The 18,644-nt window shown below is 38.1% G+C and overlaps 1 protein-coding gene across 4 annotated transcripts in view; it reads right to left on the bottom strand.

Annotated features, from left to right (window-relative positions):
- The window catches only part of LOC127643396 (nuclear factor 1 X-type-like), a 138,094-nt gene extending 136,687 nt beyond the window's left edge, over positions 1-1,407 (bottom strand). Inside the window, exon 1 of one of the 4 annotated variants that reach the window (XM_052126086.1) lies at positions 585-1,405. In XM_052126086.1, the coding sequence (XP_051982046.1) occupies positions 585-587 (3 nt within the window). In that variant the 5' untranslated portion in view covers positions 588-1,405. Of the gene's footprint in view, positions 1-584 lie in introns of all 4 variants that reach the window. The other 3 variants (XM_052126091.1, XM_052126089.1, XM_052126085.1) reach the window with 3 other exon arrangements.
- Between the last annotated feature and the right edge of the window lie 17,237 nt (positions 1,408-18,644).

An 18,644-nucleotide genomic window follows, 5' to 3' on the forward strand; every position in this document is an offset into this window, starting at 1 on the left:
AGCCCACATTTCACGACTGCATTATTCTCGAAAGCTCCTATAAAATAACTCCAACCAGGTCAAATAAGATTATCCGTGTGGTCTGTGGATTTAGACGCTTATTTGTTAATTTTGTAGAGATGGTGCCTTCTGAGTCACCTTTGACAGTCCACTATATTAGGCTAACTATAAAACAAGACATACCTGAGAGGGCCATCGAGAAATTAAATGAACGATTAAACCAGCTGAAATTAAGATTAAAGCCGGGTGAGACGTTTTCTTAATGACTACGGTGTCAAGGCTATTACATATCTGGAGGATAAATAATAATGATCATAATAATAATAATAATAATAATAAATGGCATTTAAATAATATCCATAAAGTGTTCTTGGTATTTCCACGTCTCTTTCCAAGCAGAAAAACAACTTTATTCTAATAAATATTAAGGATAAAAAAAAAAAAGTGTCAAAAGTATAGCCTCGATAAGTGTTGATGAAAGTGCGCTTTTTATTTTCGGAATAATTCTCCGTTGATATTGGAAATCTATTGGCTGAGACTTCAGCAAACACAGTGGGAAAGATATTGATTCTCATAGCACGTACCATTGTAGTTCAGGGGATCTGCCAGCGCTCCTCAAAGACCCATTTTTCTTTAAAAACCTTCAGCGTCCAAAAATGAAGAGGAGAGGGAGCCGGTGCACCCGTCGCTTTCTTCAGTGATGCCGGAAGCGAAACAAGAGCTCAACAAGTCGGGCTGTTTCCCAGAGTTTGTTCCGTCTGTAAAAGTAAAGTATTCTCCGCCACCGAACGGACCGATTGAAGGATTACCCCCCTTCCCGGGCTGCTGCTCGTATAATTTGAACAGTTCCGTTTCTTCTTAAAATATCATTCTCCCGCTGTCATCGGCCGAGCCTCGCGAAAGCTGCGCCGACCGGAGGATTCTCCGCTGCGGTCGGTTCACGCGTGAAGAGCGAGTGTGACCGTGAGTGATTTCGTTCGTTTATTTATGTGCTAAAGTCAGTTCCTGTTCGTCTTGGACAAAGAATGCGTGTCCGACTCGCTGCACCATAACGGGACCCCCGTCTGTCTCGCAACCGTCTCAGACAGATGAAAGCGACCGTCGCGGTCAGTCACTAAACACGAGTAGTGCACATTGCGACAGTCTGATCCGTAGACGCACCGGAGGGACCCGCCAAGGGATCTTTCCTGTTGGCTAACGCTTACTGGCGCTGCATTTAAAAACACGTTCCCCTCTGCGATTTTAAACTGCTGTGAGTAAATATCAGTGTCGAGCTGGTAAATTATTGATCAGTGTAGCAACTGGCGATGTGTGGCGCTCCGCGGCCGGCCGGCGTGGCAGCTGCAGCTTTGGGGCATTAGCAGGGCTCAGGGAAAATCATGTGCGACGCGGATTACTTGAACACCCAGCCAGACTGTACACGCACGCCTGCAGAGGACAGACGCCTAAAAGAGAGAAACAAACAGAACAACGCTTAGCCAAAAGTGCATGAAGTCGCCTACGGAAATATTAAAAGGCTTTGCTTGCATGCAGCACTGATAATAGAAACGTGCCTTAAATTTGGCTAGTAAAAAAAAAAAAAAAACACACACACACACACACATGTTGCGACATTTACCAGCAGAAAAATACGGATAAGATTCCTGTCTATTAGGAAACAAGTCAAAAGGCGGCGCCACGATTTATTATCCCGTTCAGCCGGTATACCGCTGTGTGCCGGTGTATCGTGCCATCTTCAGATTATATTACTGCCCAAATGCCACAAACAAGCACCAACAGTTCATCAATAATGAAAGAGTGGTGTGAAACAGTATAGCTTCATCATAAACAACAGGTGCAGAATATCAAATGCTTCTTTTTTCTTCTTTTTTTTTTTAAATATAAACACGTTTATCAAATTAGATTTGTATTTATTTATTTATTTATATTTGAATAAAGTTGCACAGAAAGGGGTTTGTGCGAGATTAGCCCAAAAGCACCATACCTAAAGGATAAAGTGACTATAAATGTAATAAATGTGCTCAAGCAGTGGAATTACATTTACTTACTGTCTTCACCTTTGATTTGACCTACTCAAGACATGAATCCACACAATGGGATTATAGAAATGTTAGTGAGATGTAAAAATATCAACAGAGATGAACTCAATCTTACTGACATGTTTTATAACAGTTGAGTCATTTCTCAACTACTCCAATGAATCATTTCACACACTTTTACATGGAATGGAATCCCTTAAAAATGGAGAACCTTAAAATGCATGAATTACACTTCTAATGCAGTTTCCAGATTACTGATACTCTGATACAGAGAATATGAAGTCAGGCCTAAGACATTCATCTTCCATTAAAAAATCGCACTAGGACCTATTTTATTAGCTTAGCCTTTTAGACCATTTTTAATCATGATTATAATTATAAGCATTATTTTACACGCATTTATTTGATTAAATACAATATAATTATTTTAATGGCTGTTGAGTGCCTCGTTGTTGACAAGGGTACCAAAGTCTTTACATATGGGACAAGCACTGCCTAATTAGGTATTTGTATTTATTTTTAAAATGATTCTTCATATTTTTCATAGTAAAATATAATAATAAATTAAATAGAATATGGTGTATTAAACCATATAAGAACCGTTTTTCTTGTTTTATGGGCAATTAATGATAAATTAACTTGTAGAATTTTCTTTATAAGACGAGCAAGAAAAATACAATTCAAATAAAAAATTAATCACAGTAAAAAATAAACAACAATAACTATAATAATAATAATAATAATAAAATATGCTTCTTGCATTTTATTGGTGGCATATAATTGTTCCCTTTTCTTTTCTTTTCACCAAAGATCCGCAACTTGCGCCTTTAAAAGGTAAATCATTTGCTCAAATTCATGTTAATCGTTTATTGTGCGTCGGAAAGTAAAAAATAAAACAAATAAAATAAAATATAAAATATAAAAACCTTATACGGAATTAATATTTAGGACAAAATAAACTGATGACATAAATTATTCGGATTAAAATCTGACGCAAACCGAAAACCTTTAAAATAATCTTCACCATTTCATACTGAAATGCCCACATGCTTAACAGACTACAATTTAGTTATTTATTTATTTATTTATTTATTTATGTTTAGACAAAAATAAGAGTCTTGCTTCGAAAAGCGCAAGTGCTCCTCCTGTTTTCATTTTCATATTTTTAAATAAAAGTGATATTTCTAGTCTAATTTGAACGAAATTCGGAATTAAAAGAAACATTAATTACATAATTTAAAGTGTGGTTTTAAAGTTAAAGTTAACGAAACCTCAATAAATAAGACATAAGCCTAAATTTGCATAACAAAATTAATTACATGATTTTACATGTGTTTTGATGAGGTCATCGATTATCAAAATAATAATAATAATATTCAAAATTATTATAATTATTGAAGCTTGCCAATCCGAATTTTCACTTTAACACTTTGATATATGATATCAAATATATATCAATATATATAACAGATGCTAAAATATTGCTAAAATTGAAATAACCTATTGTTGTTGTTATTATTATATATACTTATTATTTCTTGGTAAAAACTATTATTATTGATAAAAGAAAGACGCAAACAGCTCAATAAATAAGAAGCCTTGAATTTTCCATCATCGTAAGATATTGTATAGAAAAGTTTGCACTAAAATAGTCAGAGGAACAAAAACTGAAATCTCGCAGTAAATAATAGTATACAATTAAATACAGTGGAGTGTGAACTGGGGAATTTAGTGCATAATTATAAAAGCAATAAACAAAATAATGTCAATTATAACAGTTAGTCTATATTAATTTTAAAACATGTTTCCATTCTTGCTGTGATGTATTATTTGAAATATTTAACACACTATCATAATTATTATAAAACCATAAAATAATACATAAAATAATAATCATAACACGTTATGGTTATATTACATCACAATGCTGTACTAAATAATTAACCCTTATTTAGAACCTAAAATTACCCATTTTGTTAACAATCGAATTTATGTAAAAATCGGACATTTCTCTTGTATTTAGGCCATATTTTTATTTACCTGTGCTGTGTTTTTTTTTAACGATATATAAAGAAATATTTTCGGTCTTAATTATGACACCTCGAAGGTAAGTGGACGTGTAAAATAAACAACCACTGCGCTTTCAAATAGCCTCGGTTTTAATCATCAGAAGGTGTCTTTATTAGCTGTATCGCAATCTATAACTGTTTAATGCCCGATGTGAGTTTATTTGAAACGAGAGTCCAACCGAGCTGAAAACAGGACTTCTCGGTGAAACTTCAGTGAGAAAAGTTTCCCATTGGCTCTTTTTCCACACAGTAAGAAACAACAGTGCGTTCTTCATCCAATAATGCATTTCGAGTTTGGAGCGAATCTCGCGCGCCGTTAATTGCGCTCACACGGAGGCCGGTAAGGGTTCGGCATCACTGAAATCACGGTTAAAGATAATGAGAGTCTGTAGCGCTACCCTGCTCACCACAGGACCTCTTAAGTGACCGCAGTGCAGCGTAGGCAGCACCACGATGTTTTAGGACCTGGCATAAGACAAGACAGTGCAACCAGAGATGCAGTAGGAACCTGTATGAACCGAGGGGACAATGCACAACAGATTTTATGTACACTATAGGGGTCAAATATCCACCCCTAGTGACAATCTTTCATAGACACTTTTGTCTTTTATTGTTAGACTTTAGGGATTTAGAGGTTCACATAAATTCTTATGCAGGCCGACATATAACCAATATAATAGCCTATTTTCTTTAGAGAACGGCAGTGCAGAAACATATATCATTCAATAACTGACAGATATAATTTCGTCTGTAGATTGAAAATAATAGTAAAATAAAATGCAAATTCGATTAGAACTTGGTTTAAAACCACTTTCCTAAATTGCAGTGATTTAAAAAATAAATAAATAAAGGCTATATATATATATATATATATATATATATATATATATATATATATATATATAATACCAAATATGTTTAATAAATATTTAGATGATTAAATATAAAAATATGAACTAAACAATACATATATATTTAAATAAATATTTATTAAATATTTTACTTACTAACTATTTTGCAAATATATACAACCAAAAGCAGAAAAACAGAAGAGCACAAATATAACAGGAAAAATTAATATATATATATATATATATATATATATATATATATATATATATATATATATATATTTATAAAATAGAAAAATAAAGTTCTGCAACCAATTTAATTTATATGAAAACCTGACATCTCTCTTGTTTCTAGACCATTCTTTGATTTGCCTGTGCTGTTTTTATTTTTTATTATTGTATCAATTTTTTTTAAATAATAAAAAATATATATTTATTAAATATTTCAACTTTTAAATATTTTAAAAACACATGTTACCAAAAACAGAAATACAACTATTAATATATATATATATATATTTGTTAAAAATGTTTTATGAAATATTTTACTACAAAATACTATCCAAATATGTATAACCAAAAAATTAATTGTATTTAGAAATATATAAAACATTTATTAGACTTTAGTTTTTTTACTATCATTATTATTTTCAACCATGTCCCTATTTAACCCTCATTTCTACATAAACGACACAAAAATGACTGTAAAATGTCTACATGACCTCTGCTGGCACCTGATGTGTGATAATACATGTAACAAACTGAAGAGAGCCTCCTCTCTTGTTTTACTCTGCCTCTGTAAGTGCAGTTTAGAATAACAAAACATTCACTTATTTCCCCTCCTCTTCTTTTCTTGGTATTCACTAACGGTCTTCTACTGCTCACTTTGAGGAGAAATGGAAGACAGAGAAAGGGCGAGCCAGAAAACCAAGAAAAACACAGTTACTCCTAAGCAACAAAGTGGCAAGAATGCAAGTCTTGGCTTAGACTGCTGCTCTTTACATTTTCTCATTTAAAAGAGGACGTTTTCAGAAAGTGAATTTTTTTTTTAAAGATAACTCTGACACAAATTTGTTTGTAATTCACTGCAAGATTTTTGCTTACATCCTGTTATGCTTCAGAGAGTTTTTGCATGGTCATAATTATTATTATTATTATTACTATTATTATATATAAATTGAATACTCTTATAAGAGTAAAAAGACATGCAATGCAGTTCCTCACAGGCTCAGATTTGGCTCTTAGCACTTAGTTTTGCCTTAGTTTGACTTTCATCACCTCAAGTGACAGCCAGCACTTTGAGTCTATGTGTGTGGTCATTTTGGCGAGGGGTGTGGTGATGAGCTCTACATTTATCTTCAGTTGACACCACAGGCCTTGTGGTCTGATAGCTGTAGAGCTGCCTGGCAATCCACAGGCACCAGCAGTGCCACAGACCACAGCAAAGGCGCAGATAATGCATCTTTCTGCGAAACTCTGGTCCATAACAATCTGAGACAACATGGTTTTGATGTACGTGACCAGAGTCTTGTACAAAACTTAACGTGCACTCACAGGTATTGTTGTTTGGTCAAACGTCACTGACGATTATCTGAATTATTATATTTATTTTATGTAATATATTTTGAATTACCTTTATTTGGGGGTATAAACTATTGAAATATGCAGTAACTTGTGATTCATTCGATTAATTAATCGGCATTTCATGTAATTAATTCACTTAAAAATGTTCAGTTTACATCAGTTGACATCCCTAAATACAGTGGCAAGAAAAAGTATGTGAACCCCTTTGAATGAGCTGGTTTTGTGCATTAATTGGTCATAAAATGTGATCTCATCTTCATTAAAGTAACAAGTATAGACAAACACAATGTGCTTAAGCGAACAACACACAAACAATTATAATCTTTTGTGTCGTTTTTGAACACATCCCATTAAACATTCACAGTGCAGTGGAAAAAGTAAGTGGATTTAATAACTGGTCAATCCTTAGTTTCATCGGTTCACAAAACATTTTCCCAGTAGCGTTGTGGCTTGTCAAGGTGGTCTTTGGCAAAATTCAGGCACGCAGCAATGAAAGCGGCGGCTTCCTTTGTGGTGTCCTGCCATGGACACCATTTCTGTTGAATGTTTTCTGTATAGAAGACCCATGAATAGAGATGTTAACCAGTTCCAATGATTCTTCAAGTCTTTATCTGTCACTCTAGCGTTCTTTTGTACCTCATTGAGGATTCTGCGGTGCCCTTTGAGTCATCTTGGCTGGACAGCCACTTCTAGAGAGAGTACCCATAGTACTAAATTGCCTCCATTTATAGCACACTCACAATGTTTGAGTGATTTTTTTTTAAAGTAGCTCTAACCCACACCTCTAATCTTGTTTCATTAATTAGATGCCAGGTTTGCCAACTCCTGAATATGGGGTTCACATACATTTTCCAACCTACACTGTGAATGTTTGAATTACGTATTGATGGTACCCATCCTTCAGGCACATGGTATCTCTTACCACTGCTACGCTGACGTCTTTTCAGCCCAACAACACCAAGGTGACTGCTCGAATCGCTCCCTGCCTGGCAGACATCTCAGCCTGGATGAAGGAACACCACCTGCAACTCAACCCAGCCAAGACCGAACTCTTTGTCTTTCCAGCCAACCCTGCTGTTAACCACAACATCACAGTGCAGCTGGGTCCAACTACAGTATCGCCTTCCAAAACAGTCAGAAATCTAGGGGTAACCATCGATAACAAGCTAAATTTCACAGACCACATCACAAAGACTCCAAGATCATGTAGATTTACACTCTACAATATCAGGAAGATAAGACCCTTCCTCTCTGTACATGCTACACAACTGCTTGTTCAGTCACTTGTCATAACTAGGCTGGACTACTGTAACGCTCTCATTGCAGAACTCCCTGCATGTGCAATCAGACCCCTGAAAATGATCCAGAATGCAGCAGCACGTCTGGTCTTTAATGAGCCTAAGAGAGCACATGTTACACCACTCTTTGTCTCTCTCCACTGGCTGCCGGTTGGTGCACGTATCAAATTCAAGGCTCTGATGCTGCATACAAAACAGTCACTGGGTCTGCTCCAGCGTACCTAAAATCATTTATGCAGATCTACACTCCCGCCAGAAGCCTGCGGTCGGCTAAGGAATGTCGCCTTGTTGTACTAACACAAAGAGGCACCAAAACACTTTCCCGGACTTTCAGTTTCATCATACCACGCTGGTGGATTGACCTTCCCAACTCCATCCGTGAAGCTGACTCACTTTCTGTCTGCAAAAAATGACTTAAAACACACTTTTCCATGAGCACTTAACCAGTCACTAATAAAAACAACAACAAAAAAACACTTGCACTTAAATCTGTTTTGAATGCTACTCTGATGCTAGTGAAAGTTGTAGTTTGGCGCTTTTCGTACCACCGTCTCCTTTTGTTCAGTAACCCAGAGCCTTAACCGCTGAGCCACCACTGGTGTCTGTATGTACAAGAACAATGTATGTTATTAGTTAAAACAGATTGTGTTTGTTCATTATTGTAACTTAGATGAAGATCAAACCAGAATTTAAGACAATTTTCTTTACATAAATGCAGGTAATTTCAACCCCGAGTATGAGCAACAATAGTAGTGATGCTTTCCTTAGCACTGGTAATTGTTACATAGATTTTGCAATTAATTGCATACCGTATTACATGGACACAGTAATGCAAAATGCAGCCAAAATGTAACTCACCACCCATTTAACCTTTAACAGAACATCTGGTGACACTGCATAACAGTTTTGACGTGTAAAGCTATTAAGAGGTTTTCAACTGGCTGAAGGGACACATATCATACCACTCTGACTGGAGTCATGGTAAAGTTCACACTTAACCTGAGGCCTGACTGAGTAAGTAAGCATAGAGCAGCAGCTCACAGTATAACTACACTCAAAGGACATTCCTTACAAAGCCAAATCATGCTCTATCGTACTGGATCACCGCAAAGTGACCTTATTGGCTGAGCACATTGCCCATGGCGTTTGGCTGGATATGCACCTATGGTCACGCCATATGTCTGGCTGTTCTTCAGCGGACACGTTAACTCATGACAATGTCCTTTACTTACAGCTGAACCACACCATCCAATCCCAACACATCAGCATCAATGCATGCCCCAAAAGACAATTCAATGTATGTGGTTTTCATTGGCGACAAAGTCAGGGAAACCTTGCTTTATGGACTCCAATTGGTCCATCACATGGGGTTGATCAGCAAACAACAGTGTCAAAATACCAGCTGTGGGTTGCAAATCTTGGCTTTGATTGGTTGATGACAACGTAAGTCCTCATAGTGTCCTGCTCCGTTGGCCCTTGTTACCTGGTTTCTGGATGCATCTGCAGGGCAAGAGGTCAGAATCCTGGATGCCACCATGGATTTTTTGGGGTCTTCAGCAAGGTTGGTGCCCCAGCCTGGGGGCAGATGATGGGGGGGGACTTGGCGAGCAAGGCCGGTTTGCTGGATGTGAGGTGGCAACAACACTGTGGTAGAGATTTATTTAGATATTGCAAGGACTGTAGAAAGACAGTCTGGGGTGAATATGTTATCTCACGGACAAACATACACACATAGGAGATTAGCAGACACTTCATATATTCCCTTTATTTCCTGTTGTTTCACATTGTGCTCTTCTGTTTTACTTTCTGGCCGCACATTCAGATTTGCATCCTATCTGCACCGTGTAAACATTATGAATAACTATTATAATGACAGAATTACTTGAGGGCACAAAATGTAAACATGGCTGTTTCACACTTGGCTGACTGTAACTTGGAAGGGTAGCACTTGGTTTGTAACGACATAATAATTAGTTTAGTAAAATATTTTTATAGCTCAAATTTTGGTGAGCTTGCGACTCCTGACTGTGAGGCTTTTGTTCTAAGCACTTTTCTTCGTTTTTGGATGACGTCCTGATTAATTAAAGCCTGATGATTTCTGTGTTTTTCTCTTCTGTTTTCTCTTCACCCTTCACTCAGGATTCATGTCTTTCTTTCTTTCATGAGTTCTGTATGGTTTTCCATTTGACCCAGTTTAACCCTCCTATTTTAGTCCTTGCGGTCATTTTTGACCCGTATTGAAAACCATTCAAAATACATAAAATTCTTGATTAGTGCACAATGGGATTAACCCCCCTTAAAGAAAAATAGTTTTATAAATGTATAATGATAAGGAGGAAAAGTGCACTATTCCGAATATTAACCTCATGCGACTCCGCGTACACATGCGAGGACATTGTATTTTGGCTTCTTTATACGCAACTTATAATTCATTTTCATTTAAACCAACTGATCTCAGTTCAGGAGACTCTAGGCTGTCATTAAAGGGTTACTCTTTCTACGCACCAAGCAGGGCTGGGAAAAGAAATCGGCCCAAAAGTTTTTGAATTTTGATTCGGCACATTGCACGGCTGACACACCGGCCCACTCGGTTCTCCCAATGGCCAGTCCGCCCCTGATCGGCCCCAAAGTGTGTCGGCCCACCGGGAAAATGCCCGGTATGCCAGATTACCAGTCCAGCCCTGGCACCGAGTCATGTGACAAAACAACATGGCACGATAACAGCAGAGATTGTCTTTTGGGAGAAACACCAACCAAACTACATCTGGTAAGAAACCTAATAAATTTTTACATTAAAACCTGTTTGAGTCAAAATATTAGTCTCTAGTTTCATCCGATATGCCATTTATAAAAATTGAGCGATTAATCGTAAAACGCCATGCTGCTAAACGCAATGTACACTTTATTAATATGTGTACTTTAGCACATTTGTCCTTAGAAACCCTGTATTCACCATCCATCTATTACAATGAGAATCAATTGGTTCATCCAAAAGCTGAAAATGTTGCTTTCAGAGGATTTATATGGAGTTTGGATGAACATTTTGAACTGTTCTGAGACCAGTGTAGACCGACAGCACTCCAGAGGTTAAAGGCCCAGGTACACTTCGCCTCGCACCCGGTCGACCACGTTGCTTGGTGAGTATACTTTTCTGACCGCCAATGAATAGGAACGTACGACGCACGCGCACTACAACTTTTGCATGTATATTAGGTGCTACTATTACAGATCAAAACGGGAAATGCACACAACAGTCACGCTTGTTTCTCAGGAAGTTAATGGAGTAACAATTTTTTATGAATAAATACAAAAATTATATTAAATAAAAGAGTTTAAAATTCAGCTTCAATTTACACTTATTTGGATCACTTTTGGCATTTTATAATATTCCAGCGATATTAAAACAATTCCTGATTTATTCTGCTTCTTGAAAATCAACAGTGTACATTTAGAGTAGTATGGGCTATAAGGAATATTTTTAGGTCAAATTTGATTAATAGATTTACAAACAACTATTTAAAGCTGTATAACATCCGGAATGTCAGAAGGTCAAAGGTTACAACTGGTTCTTCCCATATGGAAACAGAAGCCTGGCCACACCAATGGCCACCCCCACTCTCCACTCTGTATCCACGAGCCGTACCACCAAATCAAATATAGTCGGTTGCCTTTAGACGTGCGGTGTGTGGATTGACGTTTATTTAATGTTCAAATTGAAGAATTATTATTATAACATAAATCAGTCTCACATTAGAATAATACATTTTTCAATTTCACTGCTCAGAAATGTAAACATATGTCAGATATATATATATATATATATATATATATATATATGTGTGTGTGTGTGTGTGTGTACTAATACATATTTAGATACATTTCAAATCCATGCTTAAAAATAAAGAGAAGGAAGGACAAAAGAGAGCTACAGAAGAGAGCATGAGGACAAAAGTAACAAAGAGTTAATTCTTTGGCAATAGTCAGAATAATTTGGCAATAAAATTTAATGGAGACAATGAATATTTATTATGACTTGCTGAAACCACACACACACATAGACCATCTAACACTTGGTCACGGCACATGGAGAGCCAGCTGTTACCGGATGACCTGGGCATCTGCACTCTCAAAGAGGGACGGATTACAAATAACAGTAGAATTGTGACAGACATGCTCGGTGTTGTTCTACCGGTTAATTGATTGCCTGGAATAACTGCAGAGAGCTGCACTTGACCAATCAGAATAAAGTTTTCAAGAGAGATTATAAATATCACTATAAATTAAATAATATATTTTCCTACTCACGTCCCTTGATTTTAGAGTATACGAAGAAACACACACACACACACACACACACACACACACACACACACACACACACACACACACACCCAGCTTTCTCCCTGTCTCATGAGTGCCAGTGCCCAGGCGGTGATTGCCAACAGAGCAAAAACTCATGCCCAGACCTTCTGCTGCCCCAGATAGCAGTGTGTGTGTGTGTGTGTGTGTGTGTGTGTGTGTGTGCAGATGCAGAGGACAGTGGGGATTAGTGTATAGATCACTACATGCAGCCTGCTTCAAACAAACACACACACACACACACACACACACACACATACACAAGCAGGCAAATATACAGTATGTATATAAAACTCATCATTAAGAATTATATATCAATAACTAATGTTGCATTTTTTTTTATTTTTTATTATTCTATTTCCATAAAAAACTATTTTTGGTTATTTGTTCCTTTGGACAATGGCCCTCTCTGAGACGACCGGACAGATCGATAGAGAGCAAGCGTTACATATATACTGTAATGTATTAGATATTGTTTTGTGCAGTATTGCAGCACTGCACTGAATATCATGTTGTGTTGTGAAACTGTGTTGTGTATCGGTTAATATTCACAATGTATTTATTGTTGTGTCACTGAGACTCTTGGGCTCTTTAATATCCCATGGGTTGATTTTTATTACAATGAACAGACATTTTTATCTTTGTTATATGAAGGCCACGTTCAAATTGACTTGGAAACTGTTACCTTTATCATTTATTTATTTATTTATTGTCACTGTTTTATCCTGGTCCCAAGACCTGGACTTTCTAAATGTACCTATGAAAATTGGCCCGGTTGCTAGGGAGGGTAGAGTCACATGGGGTAACCTCCTCGTGGTCATGATTAGTGGTTCTCGCTCTAAATGGGGCGTGTTGTGAGTTGTGTGTGGGTCGCGGAGAGTAGCATGAGCCTCCACATGCTGTGGGTCTCCGCGGTGTCGTGCACAACGAGTCACGTGATAAGAGTCGCAGATTGACGAGCTCGGAAGCGGAGGCGACTGAGACTTGTCCGGATTGAGGTGAGTAACCGCGCCACCACGAGGACCTACTAAGTAGTGGGAATTGGGTGTTCAAAATTGGGAGAAAAGGGGATTCAAAAAAATATATTAGTGTATTTGTTAACCAAGTTGACAAAAGTGTCAAAGTGTGCATGCTTGAGATGAAATAGTGATGTTTCAAGAAAACAAAAAACATTCAAGGTAAATATAACTTCTTGTTAATAATAATAATTTCATATTTTTATTTGGTGTCATTTCCAATTATGCTGTAATTTTGGCAAGTTATTGAAAATATTATTAGCTTGTGTGTTTTTAGGATACATACAATATTTGCAATGAAATTAGCCTTAGCAAGACCAAGACCAAGGAGTCTGCCATTTTATAAAAATAAAAACTACAGAATTAAAAAAATACATTTGTGTGGCTGTCAATTTGACACGTGCCACCTACCTAAACATAGTTGCAGACCAGGTACACCCCTTCATGGCAATGGTATTCCCTGATGGCAGTGGTCCCTTCAGCAGGATAGTGCGTCCTGCCACACTGCACGCATTGTTTGGGAATGGTCTGAGGATCATTATGAAGAGTTCAAGAGTGTTGTCCTAGCCTCCAAATTCCCCAGATCTCAATCTGATTGAGCATCCGTGGGATGTACTCGACCAACATTTCTGATCCACGGCGGCTTCACCTTGAAACTTACAGGACTTGAAGGATCTGCTGATGTCTTGATGCCAGATACCAAAGGACACATTGAGGGGTCTTGTAGAGTCCATTTATCGGCGGGTCGGCGCTGTTTTGGCAGCACGCGGAGGACCAACATCATATTAGGCAGGTGGTCATAATGTTTTGGCTCACCAGGGTTGCCACAAAATACAGGATCTTCTCGTATTTAAAGATTAAATCAAATCAATACGGGACGCAATTTGTCCCGTATTAAAGCTGGTCAGATGGCCCATGGTGAAATCATTCCAGATCGATAATTTAACATTGATATAAGTTGGTAAATTTGCCTACGATGGGTAAGGGGCTGTCTAAAAAGTCCACAAATTGTGCTAAAATTTGCTAATACTGTGGAGGGTGTGGTAAGAGACAGACACTCCCAAACGTTTATAATGGAAAGCAAATGCAGACCAGTCAAATGGAAAACAGGGTGAGAAGAAACTAGCGGCTCTAGGACTATTAGCACAAACCTACTGTATACAAACATAAATTCAACTCTAAACTGGCCTCTGTACTGGTTCACCATCCACCTGCAGCGAGGCGGCCTTCAGCTGCAGACCAGATTGTGTTTTATCTACAAACACCACAATGTATGGGTTAAAAGGATTTGAGAGTTTGGCTTACTGTAGCTGTGGAGGCATTGTGTTAGTTCAGCCCTGGTAAGTGAATTAAAGGGCATTAGAGCGTATGGCGCTATCAGCGTCACATTAGCTGCTAGCAGAGAGCCAGGTCTCACAGGACGAGAAACTCTTCTGACGCCAAGAGTTAGTGAAAATGTGTGAGGAGTTCTGTGCCCGTTTATGTGTGTGTGAGCAAGAACGTGAGAGAGAAAGACTATTAGTTGCTGCTGTGATTATCAAGGCACTTAAAAGCATGGCACTGCCTCTGTGTGTGTGCGAGTGTGTAAAGTGCCTGGCATGAGGTGCTAATTTAGGGGAATTAAAGAGCACTAGACAGGGTGCTTTTGTGGCAGCAGTTCCTAGTCTAATCTGCCTGCGCCTCAACGGACAAACACACACACACTGAGAGAGCCTAGCGTGGGCACCAGGCCCATATGACTCTAGGCTATATGGAAATCTACAACCACACAGCGAGAGAAACATATATTTTACAAAATGCACCCTCAACGTTGTCTAATACTACCAACAAAATATAACACTTCCTTATTGTTCCACACTAGTCCTGTTGGTCTGAAATTCTTGTTAGCACTTTGTGGTTTTGTGTTAGTGCTCAAATTGCTTCCCAAGGTATCAGCTCCAGCAATAATCACACTACAACAATTACACTTTCTTCTACGTCGCATTGATGCGACCATGTCTGCCAGACTCATAACTATAAATACACTGCAAATGTACCCATTGCAGAGTAATGAACTTGCTTTAATATACATGGTGGTAAACACCAGTTAGTAAAGATATTGCATGGTTCCTTAGACATATGGATGTAGCTCCGAGGTGAAATGTCCACTGTGTGTTGCTAGGTTTTTTAAAGGAATAGTTCACCCAAAAATGTAAATTCTCTCATCATCTATTCACCACCATGCCATCCCAGAGGTCTATGACTTACTGTCATACACCTCTAAATATTTCAGCTCTGTAGCTCCAAACAATGCAAGTGAATGGTGACCTGAACTCTGAAGGTCCAATAAGCACATAAAAACAGCATAAAAGTAATCCATAAAACTCCAGTGGTTAAATCCATGTCTTCAGAAGGGATATGATAGGTGAGAAACAGGGGTGCGTTTCTCGTACAACATACAGTAACTCACTGCGTAACCACCATAGTATGATGCATCGTTGTAGAAATTAACTAGCTCACGACTGATTCCCGAAACCATAGTAACTATGCAATTCAACTCAATGACGTTACTCAGGTGGTGGAGTAATAACTTCAGCAAATATTACATTATAACAGCTCATTTACACGCACACCAGAAAGTCGTTTAATGCGAGAAAGCTGCTGAAGACATGAAAGCAGCATGCACTTTGTAATGCGACAGATGCATTGCGCTGCAAAAGGTGTTCCCCGATGATCTTGAGCACATATGCATATTCGCACGTGCTTCAAAAACATATTAACACCACTTATGTCATAATATTAACACATAAAAGCCATGTTCTCTGACAGAAACTGTTTGTGATAACTTTCTCTTAACACCTTTAATCCATTAAAAGCCTGCACTCAAGTCTACTTGATGTTTCAGAAGTAACCCCAGAAGTAATTGTTTTTTAATGCATGTAAACTCGGGCTATATATAGAATGAAAGATATAGACGCCTCAGCTAAGTCAAATAACGTCCACACAGCAAACTACCAAGAAACTGCTTCTAACCACAGGTTAAGAGAGCTGTAGTTCCAACCACACAACTTTCACTCTAAAAATGCTGGGTTAAAAATAACCCAAATTGGGTTGTTTTTTTTAGCCCAGTCGCTGTTTAAGTATGGGACAGAACACACGTTGGGCTAAACTAACCTAGCAAGTTGGGTTCTTCCTTTTAACCCAGCAAATGTGTTATTTATGCCCATGACACAAGTGTTGTGAAACGGTCTTTGTATCAGAGACTCACATCCGGTTTAGACAGGGTGATACAGGGCATGAGCTAAACGAATCATGTATGTGATATATTTTGGATTCAAAACGACAAAATTTGCAGAAAGGAGACATTTACATTGCTAATAAAAGAATCTGAAAAAGTAAATAAACAATTTCAATTACAGGCTAGCAAAGCCAAAGCTCACAAAGCTAGCGTGACATCTAATAACGGTTGATGTAATATGAGCAGTCCAGTTCTGATTATGGAACGGTATCTTTGTATTTTCCGGTAATGATATTACCGATAAAAAACACTGACACAAACATTATTTCCGAATGAATCCTCCAATTTGTCCATGTTGAGAACCGCTCAGAAAAGGCCCGCGTCAAGCCCCGTTCACATTGTCAGTGATGTTGTCGCTGGATGCGACAGGAGACCATTGAGTTTCAATGAGAATTGGCGACTTCCGGCGACACGAGCAACAGCGACCGTTGGCGACAGGATGTGGGCATGCCAAGAGATGCAACAAAGTTGAGAAAAATTCAACTTTATGCAAATGCAGAGCAATATCGCGCTGTGACAACCAATGAGAAAAGACAGTGGAACTCAGGTCATCCGTCTCCTGTAAGATAATTGAGACGAGTGCAGGAAAGACAGAAGAGTTGTTGTCATCGAATTTACAGTTCTGTCCACTTTTTTCCTGAAGTGTTCAACGAATCAACTGTTTTAAATTTCTGGTCTTCAGTGTTTTCTCTCGCATCAGCGTGCATTCTTAGCGGGTAATGTAATGTTTAAGTGTACTTGTCATTTTTTTAGAGTTTGCGATGCTGTTTGCGTATGTTCTCTGGAACTACGGTTCTGGGAAACACCAAATCGTTGAACTATGTTGGTAACGATGGAGCTTGCGACCATTGTTGGCTAACAGTGCTTTTGGGAAACTCACCCCACATCAATATTTAGGTCCTTTTTTTACTATAAATTCTCCTCCCTGTCCAGTAGGTGGCAATATGCACAAAGAATGTGAATGGCAAAAAACAAAAGAATAAGAATGTGAAAGTGAAAGTGGAGATTTATAGTCAAAAGAAAAAAAGACACTTATATCACCCCTGAAGATTTGGAATTAACTACTCGAGCTGTACGGATTACTTCTAGCTGCCTTAATATGCTTTTTGGACCCCTGTTCTGGCCTGGTTAAAGATCGCATCTTAGTACCGGCCCTGACAGTGTCATAAAAAGCAAATGCTACAAGGAAAACGCAATTGCTGAAGCAACCACGTGCTTCTATGACACTTTCACGCTCTTCAAAATTTGCACCCCGGTCTGTCGCATCGCAAATGCAATGATCTATCAGTTTACAAGCTAGTAAATGCACCTGAGTATGTAATGCTGTAATGTTACATCGTATCGCCTTACAAGTCATGCACTATAGTAAAAGTGTTTAGATGTCATATTCTAGCATTGTGAGAGGAACAGGGTGAAAGGTGAGTGAACTGATAATCTGCAGTTTTACCCTTGATTAGTGTGAAAAGGTATAAAAGTCATCGTTCTAGCGCCTCTAGTGTTCATTTAACCAGGAAACTGACATGATAGGTACAATGAGCCATGGGTTGATTCCTAGATTAAATTAAGCCTACTTTAAATTAACGGTAAATTGCCTTAGATAAAAGTGTCTGTCTTATGCATAAAATCGTAAATGGTGTAACAAGTCCTACTGTGGGGTTGTGCATAAAACACAATGTTTATCCATATTAAATAATAACATGTCTGATTAGTGATTAGCAAAGGTTTGTGTGTGAAAATTAGATGTAATCATGGTGTCATTTCAGAATCGCAACGTTCTTTATTAGACACCCAGGAAAAGATACAGCGAAATGTCAGATTTCTTTCTCTCAGTCAGTCTGTTTGTTTCTCTTACCCCTCTCCCCCTTCTCTTTTTAACACCCTATCAATTTCTCTGTACCCACTTATTTCCCTTAATAACTTTCAAAGGTTGCTGGGCAACATGTTGTTCTTTTTTAAGTTACCATGGCATTTATTTGGCATACGGTATCCTTTCTCGCTGAGAACATGGGGGTTGCCATGGTATCGGTGGGCACCTTATAAAGCAGACTATTGTGTGTGTGTGTGTGTGTGTGTGTGTGTATGTGTGTGTGTGTGTGTGTGTGTGTGTGTTGTAAAAACTGATGCCAGATTCCTTTAAGTCTCAGGCACTCT

The sequence above is a fragment of the Xyrauchen texanus genome, chromosome 5 (assembly GCF_025860055.1).
Source record: "Xyrauchen texanus isolate HMW12.3.18 chromosome 5, RBS_HiC_50CHRs, whole genome shotgun sequence".
Lineage (NCBI taxonomy): Eukaryota > Metazoa > Chordata > Actinopteri > Cypriniformes > Catostomidae > Xyrauchen > Xyrauchen texanus.